The following is a 13,883-nucleotide window of genomic DNA, read 5'->3' on the forward strand; positions in this document are numbered from 1 at the left end:
TGTTAGCCAGGATGGTCTCGATCTCCTGACCTCGTGATCCGCCCGTCTCGGCCTCCCAAAGTGCTGGGATTACAGGCTTGAGCCACCGCGCCCGGCCTAGAAGATTTTGAAGTTATCTCTCTCTCTCTCTTTTATTTTTTTTGAGACGGAGTCTCGCTCTGTCGCCCAGGCTGGAGTGCAGTGGCCAGATCTCAGCTGACTGCAAGCTCTGCCTCCTGGGTTTACGCCATTCTCCTGCCTCAGCCTCCTGAGTAGCTGGGACTACAGGCACCGCCACCTCGCCCGGCTAGTTTTTTGTATTTTTTTAGTAGAGACGGGGTTTCACCGTGTTAGCCAGGATGGTCTCGATCTCCTGACCTCGTGATCCGCCCGTCTCGGCCTCCCAAAGTGCTGGGATTACAGGCTTGAGCCACCGTGGCTGGCCTCTCTTTTTTTTTAATTTGAGATGGAGTCTTGCTCTGTCACCCAGGCTGGAGTGCAGTGGTTCAATCTCAGCTTACTGCAACCTCCTCTTCCTGGTTTCAGTGATTCGCCCGCCTTAGCCTCCCGAGTAGCTGGGATTACAGGTGTGCGCCACCATCCCTGGCTAATTTTTACTTTTATTTTTGGAGACCCTCTCTCCAAGAAACAAACAAACAAAAGCTCACTTGCAAAAGCTCCTTGCCTTGGCCCCTGCTTGAAGTGTATATTCAGGACAATGTCAATCTATGCTCCCAGGTGGTCATCCTCAAGCCTTGCCCTTGATTAAACCCTACACTTCATCGTATCTTCTGAATCTGTTTATTTATTTATTTATTTTGATTCGGAGTTTTGCTCTTGTTGCCTCTTAGCCTCCCAAAGTGCTGGGATTACAGGTGTGAGCCACGGTGCCCAGCCCTAAAGTTATCTCTGGAAGAGAACAAATGATTGCATAAGAAGAGGGGCATTTGGGAGGGTGGGGAGGAGAGAGCTGTCCTTTGTGTTATGGAAAACAACTGTGGTTTCATGTGTCACTGGACAGGGAAGTGTTTACTCAAGGACAGCACAGGGTAACCTTTCAGACGCTCTGGGCTGAGAAGGGGGAAAAAAGGACATCCAGAATGATGTGGCTTCTGGGAAGTTGCCTAGGGAAGGTGGGCTCCCAGGGGACTTCCAAGATTTAAAGAAACAGCATTTGTAGCTGGATGTGGTGACTCATGCCTGTAGTCCCAACTACGCAGGAGGCGGAAGTAGGAGGATCCCTTGAGCCCAGGAGTTCGAGTCTAGCCTGGGCAATGTAGTGAGACTTTGTCTCAAAAAAAAAAAAAAAAGAAAAGAAAAGAAAACAAAAGGAAGAAAAGCATCCTTCAAAAAAAATCTTCCCTGCCTTATCTATTTTTGCCAAGTGTCAGTCACTCTCCTACTGGGAGTCCTATTTTTTTTTTTTTTTGAGACGGGGTCTTGTGCTGGAGTGCAGTGGTGCAATCTTGGCTCACTTGCAATCTCTGCTTCCCAGGCTCAAGTGATCCTCCCACCTCAGCCTCTTGAGTAGCTGGGACTACAGGTGCGGGCCACCATGCCTGGCTAATTATTTTTTTTTGTAGAGATGGGGCCTCACCATGTTGCCCAGAGTGGTCTCAAACTCCTGACCTCAAAGCTATCTGCCCGCGTTGGCCTCCCAAAGTGCTGGGATTACAGGCGTGAGCCGCCGCGCCAGGCCTGGGACTCCTCTCTGATCCTGCTTCCCCCTCAATCCACGGGCGAGCCCAGCACCTACTATCTCCTAAAAACACCTCTCTATGCCGCCCGCTTCCCTCTGCCCCCACTGCCTCATCCATCTTCTCAGCAATGCCTCCTCCTGCCTCTCTTCCCAGCTCCCTTCTACCTCTGTCCACTCCTCCAATCGCTCCTCACACAGATGCCAGTCATTTTTTCCAACCTCAAACGTCTGACCAGATCTCTCCTGTGGCTTGACACCTCCCATGGCTCTTAACCATACTGAGGGCGTAGCGTAGTCCAGCCTCCTTGCCTCCACCTGTGAAGCCCGTGTAATGTGGCCCCACTGAAGGTCACTCAAGCCCTTGCCTATCCTCACCAGCCCCCTTTCCATTCCTGGAACATGCCCAGCTCCCAGCTCACGCCTACTTCCCAGCTTTTTGTGCCTGTGCCCCTCTGCTGTGCCCGAAGGTGGGCTCCTTCTCAGACTCCAGACTTGATTAAGACGCCTTCCCTGCACATCCTATCTCAAGGAGGCCAAGGTGTCCCCTACTTCTAAACCATTACTTCCCGCCTGGACTGGACTTGTTTTAACACAGGGTCTTGTTCTGTTGTCCAGGATTAAGTGTAGTAGCACAATCAGTTCCCTGCAGCCTCAACCTCCTGGGCTCAGGTGATCCTCCCACCTCAGCCTCTTGAGTAACTGAAATTACAGGCGTGAGTCACTGAGCCTGGTTAATTAAAACAATTTTTTTTTTTTTCCTGGGCGGGAGCAGTGGCTCACGCCTGTAATCCCAGCACTTTGAGAGGCCCAGGTGGACGGATCACCTGAGGTCAGGAGTTCAAGACCAGCCTGGCCAACAAGGCGAAACCCCATCTCTCCTAAAAATACAAAAAAAATTAGCCAGGCGTGGTGGTGGGAGCCTGTAATCCCAGCTACTCAGGAGGCTGAGGCGGGAGAATTGCTTGAACCTGGGAGGCGAAGGTTGCCGTGAGCTGAGATCACGCCACTCCACTCCAGCCTGGGCAACAAGAGCGAACCTCCGTCTCAAAAAAAAAAATTTTTTTTGTCGTTGAGACAAGAGTCTTACTATGTTGCCTAGGATGGTCTCAAATTACTAGGCTCAAGGGATCCTCCCACCTCTGCCTCCCTGAGTGCTGGGGTTATGGGCGTGAGCCACAGCATCCAGCCCGGCCTGGACTTTTGCAGTTGCCTTACCCTGTGGTTTTGCAGCTCCCATCCTTTCCCCTCCCAACACAGCCAGGAGGAGCTGCTGAGAACCCAAGCCAGATCAAACCTCTCTGCTACTAAGAACAGAGCTTATCTACAGCTTACTACAGCTCTTGTCCTCCCTGGGCAAAAGCCAAAGCTTTCTCACAGTTCACAAGGCTTTTGACAACCTATCCCCATCCTCTCCTTGACTTTGTTGCTTCCTACTTTCCCCCACTCATATGCTTCCAGCCACACTGACTTCCTTCCTGGCCCTCAAATACTCCAGGTATTCCTGTCTCAGGGCCTTTGTACTTGCCGTTCCCTCTGCCTGGAACGCTCTTCCCTTAGATACCCACAGGGCTCCTCCTCTCCTAGTTTCTACCTAAATATCCCCAGACCTCCTTAGCTAGAATTCCAACTTGGCCCCCTCCAACTTCCACAGCCCCTTTAACTGCCTTACTCTTTTATTTATTTATTAGAGATAGGGTCGCACTCTGTCACCCAGGCTGGAGTGTAGTGGCATGATCACAGCTCACCGCAGCCTCAAATTCTTGGTCTCAAGCGATCCTCCCACCTCAGCTTCCCAAGTAGCTGGGGCCACATCTGTGCACCATCATGGGCTCAATCTACCTGCCTCGGCCTCCCAAAGTGCTTGGATTATAGGCGTGAGCCACCATGCCCAACCTCAATACTTTTTTTTTTTTTTTTTAGATTGAGTCTTGCTCTGTCACCCAGATTGGAGTGCAGTGGCACACTCTCGGCTCACTGCAACTTCTGCCTCCTGGGTTCAAGCGATTCTCCTGACTCAGCCTCCTGAGTAGCTGGGATTATAGGCGTGGGCCATCACACCCCACTAATTTTTGTATTTTTCGTAGAGACAGGGTTTCACCATGTTGGCCAGGCTGGTCTTGAACTCCTGACCTCAGGCGATCTGCCCATCTCGGCCTTCCAAAGTGCTGGGATTACAGGGGTGGGCCACAGCATCCAGCCAATACTTATTTTTTTGTTTTTTTCCAAGAATGCCTGGTTGCCTGCTGCATCCTCAGCACACAGAAAAGCATCTGGCACTTGGTAGGTGCTTAATGAACATTTGCTGATGGATGGAAACTCACAGAGAATGTGAACCTCACAGCTGAAGCCAAGAGAGAAACTGACCCGCAAGGGGATACTTCCACACCGCGGCCCTCCCACCTCCTTGCCTCCCGCCTACCTCCTTGCCTCCCGCCCTTACCCTGCTCACCTATGACTCTGAGCCAGGTCATCCCTCGGACGGACCCCTTGGGGAAGGTGGCAAACTCGCAGGTGTAGTTGCCTTCGTCCTCCACCGTGAGCCCGCGGAGGGCTAGCGTGGCGTCCTGGAGCTCTGCCTCTGTGTCTTGCCCAGTGCTCTGCTTGGCAGAGACGAAGGACAGCCGCTCGCTGCCGGGCTTTGGGCTGGGGAAGCTGGGACCCATCTTAGGGTGGAAGGCGGCCACATTCTGGTGGTTTGTAGGTGCATCTGGGCGCTGCCAGGTCACCAGGGAGATGTACAGTCCAGGAACAGGTGGCAGCAGGTGGCACGGCAGCTCCACGGTGCCCCCGAGCTGGCCTCGCACCTCGGGTAGTACTTGAACTCGCACATCCTGGGCTCCTGGGCAGAGAGGACAGAGAGTGAAGAAGTTGGGTGGGGGAGGGACCCAGACACCTCCAGGCAGGGCCACCACAAAGGGGGCCCCACGGGAAATGCAGGCTCCATATGTAATGTAGGCAGCTTTGCAGCATCCTGATTCTGAAAAAGTCACCTGGAAAAGACATTTTAGGGAAGACTAAGATGACTATTCTATTATATTACTATAACACGTACTATGAAGTCATATTACATATGATTTTGGAATTGCTGTTCATATTGCTAGGTGTTGACAATTAAACTGTGGCTATGCACACTATTTTTCCCAGAAGATATGAAGTCGCAATGTCATGATTTCAAGTTACTCCTAAATGGTTCAGCAAAAAACAAAATATGTCACCCATTGTCAAGGGGGTCTAGGTGGGGAGGGTGAGAGAGGCTCCAGGCCATTCTTTTTTTCTTTTTGAGACAGAGTCTTGCTCTGTCGCCCAGGCTGGAGTGCAGTGGTGTGATCTCAGCTCACTGCAAGCTCCGCCTCCCGAGTTCACGCCATTCTCCTGTTTCAGCCTCCCAAGTAGCTGGGACTACAGGCACCTGCCACCATGCCTGGCTAGTTTTTTTCTTTTTTGTATTTTTAGTAGAGACGGGGTTTCGCCGTGTTAGCCAGGATGGTCTCAATCTCCCGACCTCGTGATCTGCTTGCCTCAGCCTCCCAAAGTGCTGGGATTACAGGCGTGAGCCACCGTGCCCAGCCACGAGGCCATTCTTCTTACCTACACTTGTATGCTTAAAAGTTGACATGGGCCGGGCACAGTGGCTCACGACTGTAATCCCAGCACTTTGGGAGGCCGAGGCGGGCGGATCACGAGGTCAGGAGATTGAGACCATCCTGGCTAACACGGTGAAACCTCGTCTCTACTAAAAACTACAAAAAACTAGCCAGGCGAGGTGGCGGGTGCCTGTAGTCCCAGCTACTCGCGAGGCTGAGGCAGGAGAATGGCGTGAACCTGGGAGGCGGAGCTTGCAGTGAGCTGAGATCCAGCCACTGCACTCCAGCCTGGGTGACAGAGCGAGACTCCATCTCAAAAAATAAATAAATAAATAAATAAAAATAAAATAAAATAAAATAACCCCAATCCTTCATGGTAACTAGAAACCTGAAATGTATGTAGCTTCTCGTACTCTAAACTTCAAGGGCAAACAAATTCAAAAAGATGTTTAAAAGAAATCTCATGTGTCAGCTCTTCCAATGGGATGGTCAACCACTGGCCTTTGGCATAATCTACACGTTTGTATGCATGTGCTGGTTCTCACTGGTTTATTTTCTAACCATGGTGCTGCCTGAATCTACAGCACCCCATTGTGGCAGGCATTGGAGCAGATGCCTTAACCCTATGTGCCTCTCATGGCTAAATCCAGGTCTGACACTCTACGCACATTGTTAGCTCTGCACCCACTGTCTAGCAGTCCTCCTTATCTCCTTCAAGGGATTTTTAAACCATTGTACTGCAACAAAAGGGGCTCCTCTGTTGCCTTCACTGGTGTTTCATTAATGTGGTGACATTGTTCTCTCCAGAGCTGGCCTTATTTTATGATGAGTAGAGAGACAGACATTCCTTGCATGAATGTTTTCATGAACGAAATACTTTTCTCACTCTGTCTTCAAGTCCCTTTTCTATCTCCATTCAAGTGCAGGAGGTAGAGGTGCCGTCAACATTAACAGAAATCACTCTGGGAATCCAATAGTCATGGTCTAAAGAGTTCAAGAAAAGATATGTTTTTATATTTATGCTGTATAATTCTCAGTGATAAATTTAACATGACAAGTAAATTGATTATTGTTCACATTTTGCTACATACTTTGGGTGAACTTGCATTGGTGGTCACATCAAAGCGCAAGAACAACCTTGAGAAATCCACTGGCAGCCAGTGGTCACTGGTGGGAAAATGAATAATACAGCATCATGACTGTGTTACCAACATTAAAAAAATGATATTAGGAGCTGCAGAGGCAAGGAGATCTGTATTGTTTCAATACGAATTCCAAAGAGCCATGACATTGTAAGCAATGATATTGCATGAGAAATAATGTTGCTACCTTTCTGGTGATAGGTGAGTAGAAATAAGGCAGAAACTGTGCAGCTAAACATAAAGAAAATAAAGAGATGGTTTCTGGACCAAAACATGAAAAGGGGTTGCTTGGAAAATACCAAGATTCTTCACAGGTACTGACTAATAAGAGAGTAAGTAAATGAGTACACGCCCATGTATTCTCTATTTTGCTGCCTCTTTGCCAATAAATCCCTATACTTTACATGATCCATGAATTTTTATAATACATTGCTTAATAAAAATGTTCACATAGTCAGGGGATCCTACAAATTATACTTAGTGGGACACAACAAATTCTGGGGGCCACCCTTTCTTTTCCTTTTTTTCCCCACTTCTGCATCCAAATTCCAAAACCACCTATGTTGAAGACAGTATTTTACTACATTTAGTACATTATGGCTTTGTCTATAGCTCAATGGTTGCTACTAATCTCCAGAATAATAGAAAGAAGACAATGAAAGGAAGACTGTTTGCTATGTTTAGGTCTCACCATTTGTTCCCCAACAGAGCTGATGGGAGAATGACGATATTTTCCAATAAAGAATACCCCAGAGTTTGTGGAGATTTGACACCTTGCATTCACTGAAGGAGAAAAAAAATACACTATTCCTATTAGAGAGTTCTCTCCTAATTTGCGATGCGGGGGAATTATGGGAGTATAAGAATATGATCTCATGTGGAATTTTAACGACTTGTTGTCCTTTGACCAAAAATCCTACTGCAACGGTATTTATTATATGATACTATTGTCCAGGTAAAATCCTGAAACCTTAAATATGTAACTAGCTCAAGCAACTCAGTTATAATAACATGAAGACTGCGGCTGGTAAAGTAGGCAGAAGTATATGTAGTAATGAAAGAAGGTAAAATATATTTTAACACCATTACCAGCCAACACAATACGAACCAATGTATTCTGCCTATTCCTTTGGCAAAGCTTAGTCTTTTTAGTATTCAGCATTGACAAGCATGTGGAGAAATGGCTTCTGATTCACTTTAGACAGGAATATAAATAACTGCAAGTTTCTCAAAAGGTAATTTGGGTATAGCTATCAAAATTTTTAAATTGTACATATATTTTATCCCAGCAATTGTACTTCCAGGTAGATGTGCTCAATATTTTAAAGAAAAAGTTTCTTGCAGCATGACTATAATTAAATCAAATCAAAAAAGAAACAATCTAAATGCCAGAATAAGATATTATTTATAAGTTATATGCTCATACTATGAAATTTGCAGACATTAAAAATAATGTAAACATATCTAAAATACGGAGAATATAGTACATTGTTAAATAAAAATAGTGAGTTATGCAAGTATGACATATATTATTAAAATATATGGGAGATATATATGAATATATGTGCATAGGTGCAATAAGTTTATTTAACAAAATACTAACTATTTTAGATGATAACATTATGAGTTCTTTTGTTGTGGGCCTTAAAATTTTCATTTGGCAAATTTTATACAATTAAAATATAAAACTTTATAATCAAAGCACACTACTTGTTATAATTTTTAAAACCGCTACTTCTCACTCACAAATATAGGCAAATACATTATATTCTAACTGCAGTGGTTTATTTTTATACATTCCACTAATATATCAGTTTTATTAAGATAATCACATCAATGTTTAGGAAGATTCTGAAGTCAGAGCAATGAAGAAATAATACACTGCTTTCAAAAAGCACACATTTTACATACTTACTTTGCATATTTAATTTTACGTATTTACCTTACTCTTAACCATATTTATCCCACTGTGCAACAGAACACTCGAACTTATTCCTCTCATTACATTGTAACTTTGTACCCATTGACCAACTTCTCTCTATCGTCCACCCTCTACTTATGTAATATCAACTTTTTTTTTTAGATTCCACATGGGAGTGCTATCATGTGGTATTTCTCTTTTGGTGTATAGCTTATTTTGCTTAATATGATGTCCTCCAGTTTTATTTATGTTACAACAAATGATGTGGAACCTAGAACTGATGAAACAACTGAGATACCAGACTATCAAAACCCACAGGGAAACACATAGTAAGATGCATAAATCATAAGTACACCATATAATTAACTTTCAATTATACAAATGACTTAAGTCAAGGTGTAAAGTATTTCCAAAATGCTTAGATCAAGGCATGGAACAGAACTGTCATCTCAGCAAGTATCTCCTAATAAATTTTCAGTCAAGAGCCACCCCCCAACCACCCTTTAATTCACAGTCTTAATATTTTCTGTAGTAATAGTAATATCTCTCATTATTCAGTTCTTGTCCTATGATTATGTCTGTGCTAGATATTCTAAATAAAATATTTTATTTAATAATACTAATATTCAAATGAAAGAATGACTATCAATATTAATCAGCTTACTCAAATTTATAAAAATTGTTAATAGCAAATAGAAAAAAAATCCAATTACATTCTCTAAGTTATTTTAAATATTCCAAGGAATTTATTATTGACTATAGTCACCCTGTTGTGCTACCAAATAGTAAGTCTTATTCATTCTTTCTATTTTTTTTTTTGTACCTATTAGCCATCCCCACCATCCTCTCCAACCCCCTACAACCCTTCTCAGCCTCTGGAAACCGTCCTCCTACTGTCTATGTTCATGAGTTAAATTGTTTTGATTTTTAGATTCTACAAATAAGTGAGAAAGGGATGTTTGTCTTTCTGTGCCTGGCTTATTTCACTTAACATCACAATCTCCATAAGAGTGTTTCATTTACCTTCAAACTTAAAAACACTGTTTATATTATGTGGACTTCCGTTAAGTTAAACAACGGAGTTTGGTAATACCTGCATTTCTAAAATTGGCTCGATGAGTGACATCAGCAAGATGGAAGGCTAAAAAGTCCTTGCTCATTTCCCTGTCCCAAACCCAACAATTTTAACAACTGGTCAGAAATTAAAATAGCTCTGGAGGAGCTCCATAGGACAAATAAAGCTGCAGCAACCCAGTGGAACAACAACAAAACAAGAATGGCGGCATAGAAACTGGCAGGGAGCATTTTACCTGCATTGACTTATACCCTCAATTCATCCTTAAATGCAATTTTTCTACATGGAGAAAGAGAAGGGTAGAAAAATTTCAATAGCTTTCAATGCTGAGAACCTAAAAAGCCCTTGCTATGTCACGGACACCCACACATGCCACAACAGAGGGCCCTGCAGTCTTTGTGAAAGCTGACCCCAGCTGACAACTGTCCAGAGCCCATGATGATATGTCCCCCAACTAGCCAGACCATCCATTGTACCACCTACCAGAGCCAAAGCCACCACTATAATCTTTATCCTCAGATGGAGCCCTGGCACTACCTGCTAACATGTGTATCTAAACCCTGGACCAGATGTTGCTATACACCTCTCTTAGCCAGCACCCTTGCATCTACCTATAGGCAAGATATTTTCTCACCAAAGCCAGTCCATAAAGTCAGGAAGAAGTGACTCCTCTTTCAAGTACACAGATAAGTGCACAAGGATATAAGAAATCTGAAAGCATAATACCACCAAAGGAAAAAAAGTCTCTAGAAAACAAGTTCCAAAGAAATAAAGATCTTTGAAATGCCTGACAAATAATTCAAAATATGTTTTAATTGGCACATTATAATTGTACATAATTACGGTGTACAATATAATATTTCTATAAATATATATGTTGCATAATGATAAAATCAGGGTAATTACCATATCCATCTCCTCATGCTTTTACCTTTTTTGTGGTGAGAATACTCAAATGCCCCTCCTTTGGCTATTTTGTAATATGTAATACCTTACTTTTAACCATATTTATCCCACTGTGCAATAGAACACCAGAACTTATTCCTCCCATTATGATGTACTTTGTACGCATTGGCCAACCTCTCTCTATCCTCCACACTCTAGTTATAATATCAACGTATTTTCTTTTTAGATTCCAAATGTGAGTTTTATCATGTGGTATTTCTCTTTATGTGTCCGGCTTATTTTACTTAATATGATATCCTCCAAGTTCATTTATCTTACAACAAATGACATGGAACCTAGGACTGATGAAAAAACTGAGACACCACTCCATCAAAATTCATAGAGAAACACCACAGAAAATTGGTGTAACCGGACAGTGGGGAAGCTGTTGAACTTGCAGACAAACCACCACATCCATGTGCACACACATCAAGCATGACAACCACCACAGTGGCAGTCTCACCTACTGAAAAAACCACCACACAAAGCCTGTAATCCCAGCACTTTGGGAGGCCAAGACGGGCGGATCACGAGGTCAGGAGATCGAGGCCATCCTGGCTAACACTGTGAAACCCCGTCTCTACTAAAAAATACAAAAAACTAGCCGGGCGAGGTGGCGGGCGCCTGTAGTCCCAGCTACTCCGGAGGCTGAGCCAGGAGAATGGCATAAACCTGGGAGGTGGAGCTTGCAGTGAGCTGAGATCCGGCCACTGCACTCCAGCCCGGGTGACAGAGCAAGACTCCGTCTAAAAAAAAAAAAAAAAAAAGAAACCACCACACAGCTAACCAGTCCACTGTGCCTATGTGTTCCTGCACTTGGCCTGACAGCCAGTCTGGCACTGGCCCTTCTCACCAGAGAGACTGCCCGGCCACATGGGTGTTGGGCCTGACAACAAGTACAGTGATGACTGCACCTCCCTTAAGGCATTGCCATTCAGCCTGCCTGTGTCCGGCCCATAAACCAGATATGTGCCCCTCCCTCCACCAAAACCATGCCACTTTCATCACAGACTCCTTCAGCCCAGACCACTGAAGTAGTTCCAAACATAAAAGATCAACATTACAACTGAAGAAACTTCACAGAAGCCATGCTCCAGAGTCCAACTAGAACCAAAACCAATGCACTGTTCCCAACTGACACTGTCAGAACCATCTGCAGGAAGAATGTCTCTTGCTACAAAAGCTACTCCATAAAATTGGAAAAAGCAACTGTTTCACCAGAGAAACAGACATCAATGTAGGGACACAAGAAACAAACAAACAAGAAATCAACAGGAAATATGATGCTCTCAAAGAACACTATAAGCTTCCAGTAACAGATTCCCAAAAAGAATATTTATGAAATGCCTGAGAAGAAATTTTAAAAAAGATACACAGAAAACAATGAGATAGAAGAGAATATGAAAAACTAATTCAGTGAAATCAGAAAAATAATTCATAATCTGAATGAAAAAAATCTACAAAGAGATATCAATAAAAAAAATTATTGGAACTGAAGAGTTCAGTGAATTAAATGAGAACTTAAACACCAAGCAGAAGAAAAAATTTCTGAAATTAAAGGCAAGTTTTATGAAGTATTACGGTTAGAGGTAAAAATAAGAAGAAACAATGAAGAAAGCCTGTGAGACTTACAGGTTACCATAAAGCAAACAAATATTCACAGTATAGGGATGTCAGAGGAAAAAGATTTCAAACAATGTGCTGAAAACCTAGTTAATAAAACAATAACTGAAATATTTCCAAATCTTGGGAAAGATATAAACACCTAGATTTAGGAAGCTCATAGATCTCAATTAGATTCAAACCCAAAATGATTCTCCTGAGATACAACATGATCAAACAGGAAAAATTTTGAAGACAAATAATTCTAGAAGCTGTAATAAAAAAGCATTAAATCACACATGAGAAAAAAAAAAAAAGAAGAATACCCACAGATTTCTCAGCAGAAACATTGCAGACCAGAAGAGAATGGATATATAATTATTTAAAATGAAGAAAAGAAAAAGTGTCAGCCGAGAACACTATAGTTAGCAAAGCTACCCTTTCGAATTGACGAAAAAGTTAAGACTTTTCCAGATGAGCAAAAACTGAGGAAATTCATCACTACTGGACTGGCCTTGCGAGAAATGCTTAGGGGAATGTTTTAACCAGAAATGAAAGGAAAATAAAGCAAATTAAACTATAAAACTAAGTGGTAGAGGTAAATTGAGAGTCAAATTCATATATCATTACTGTAATGTTGGTGTGTAAATCATTCAAATCCTTACTATGAAGGGTAATACTTAAAATGATAAAAAATAACTACAGATACAGTAAGTTTTTAAGAAATATACAAGATCAGAATGTACAAATTGTGGGGAGGGTAAAATTCTAGAGCATTTTATGTGAGCAAAATTTAAGTTATTATTAGTTGAAAGTTGTCTATCCTAATTCTAAGATATTTTATGTAAGCCCCTGTGACAACCAGAAAGTAAAAACTACAGCAGACACACAAAACAGAAAGAAGCAAATTAATGCTTGACACTGCAGAAAATCACCAAATTACAAAGAGAGACTACAAGAATAGAAGAAAGGAAAAAATGATCTATAAATCAACCAGAAGACAATTAGCAAAATGTCAAGTGGAATTTCTTACCTATCAATGATAATCTTGAATATGAGTGAATTAAATGCTCCAATCAAAAGACAAAAGGTGACTGCGTAGATTTTTAAAATAATCAACTATTTGCCAGCAAGAGACTCATTTAAGCTTTAAGGACATACGTAGACTATATCTGAAAGAATGAAGAAAATATTTCATGCAGTAAGTAACTGAAAGAGAGCAGGGGTGGCTATATTTACATAAGATAAAATAGACTTCAAGACAAAAACTGTTACAAGAGACAAAATTGTCATTATTTAACGATAAAGGGGTCAATTCATCAGAAAAACATAGCCATTTAAGGCACCCAACATTGGAGCAACTAAACATATAAAGCAAATATTAATTAATGGACGTGAAGGAAGAATCAGGGCGAAATACTCTAATAGTAGGAGAATTGTATATTCCACTTTCAACAGCAGATAGATCAACCACACAAAAAATTAATACATTGATACTGGTCTTCAACTGCACTTTAGACCAGATGCATCTAACAGACATATATAGAGCTTCCTATCCCAAAACAACAGGCAAACTAAAAAAAAAAAAAAAAACCTAAAAGACTCAAGACTCAAATAATTAAAATCAGAAATGAAAGTGGAAACATTATAGTAGATGTCTCAGAAATAAAAATGATTTAAAAGAAATAAATAATTATATGCTAACAAATTATATGCTAACAAACTTAGAGGAAATGAATAAATTCCTACATCAATATAATCTACTAAAATTAAACCAAGAGTAAATAGCAGGCTTGAACAGCACAATAACAAATAAACAGATTAAAGAAGTTATTAAAATACTTCCAACAAAAGAAAAGTTTTTAAAGATTGGTAATAATTCTTTGATTGTTTGGTAGAATTTAGAAATTCTACCTATTCTTCCAAATTTCTATCA

At 42.0% G+C, this 13,883-nt stretch overlaps 1 protein-coding gene across 1 annotated transcript in view; it reads right to left on the reverse strand.

The window, feature by feature from the left end:
- The window catches only part of NECTIN2 (nectin cell adhesion molecule 2), a 56,558-nt gene that overhangs the window by 19,476 nt on the left and 23,199 nt on the right, over positions 1-13,883 (reverse strand). The window contains exon 2 of the mRNA XM_017874283.1: positions 4,128-4,692. Coding sequence (XP_017729772.1) covers positions 4,128-4,692 — 565 coding nt within the window. The remainder of the gene's footprint in view (positions 1-4,127; positions 4,693-13,883) is intronic.

The sequence above is a fragment of the Rhinopithecus bieti genome, unplaced genomic scaffold (genome assembly GCF_001698545.2).
Source record: "Rhinopithecus bieti isolate Rb0 unplaced genomic scaffold, ASM169854v2 scaffold_7888, whole genome shotgun sequence".
Taxonomy (NCBI): Eukaryota; Metazoa; Chordata; class Mammalia; order Primates; family Cercopithecidae; genus Rhinopithecus; species Rhinopithecus bieti.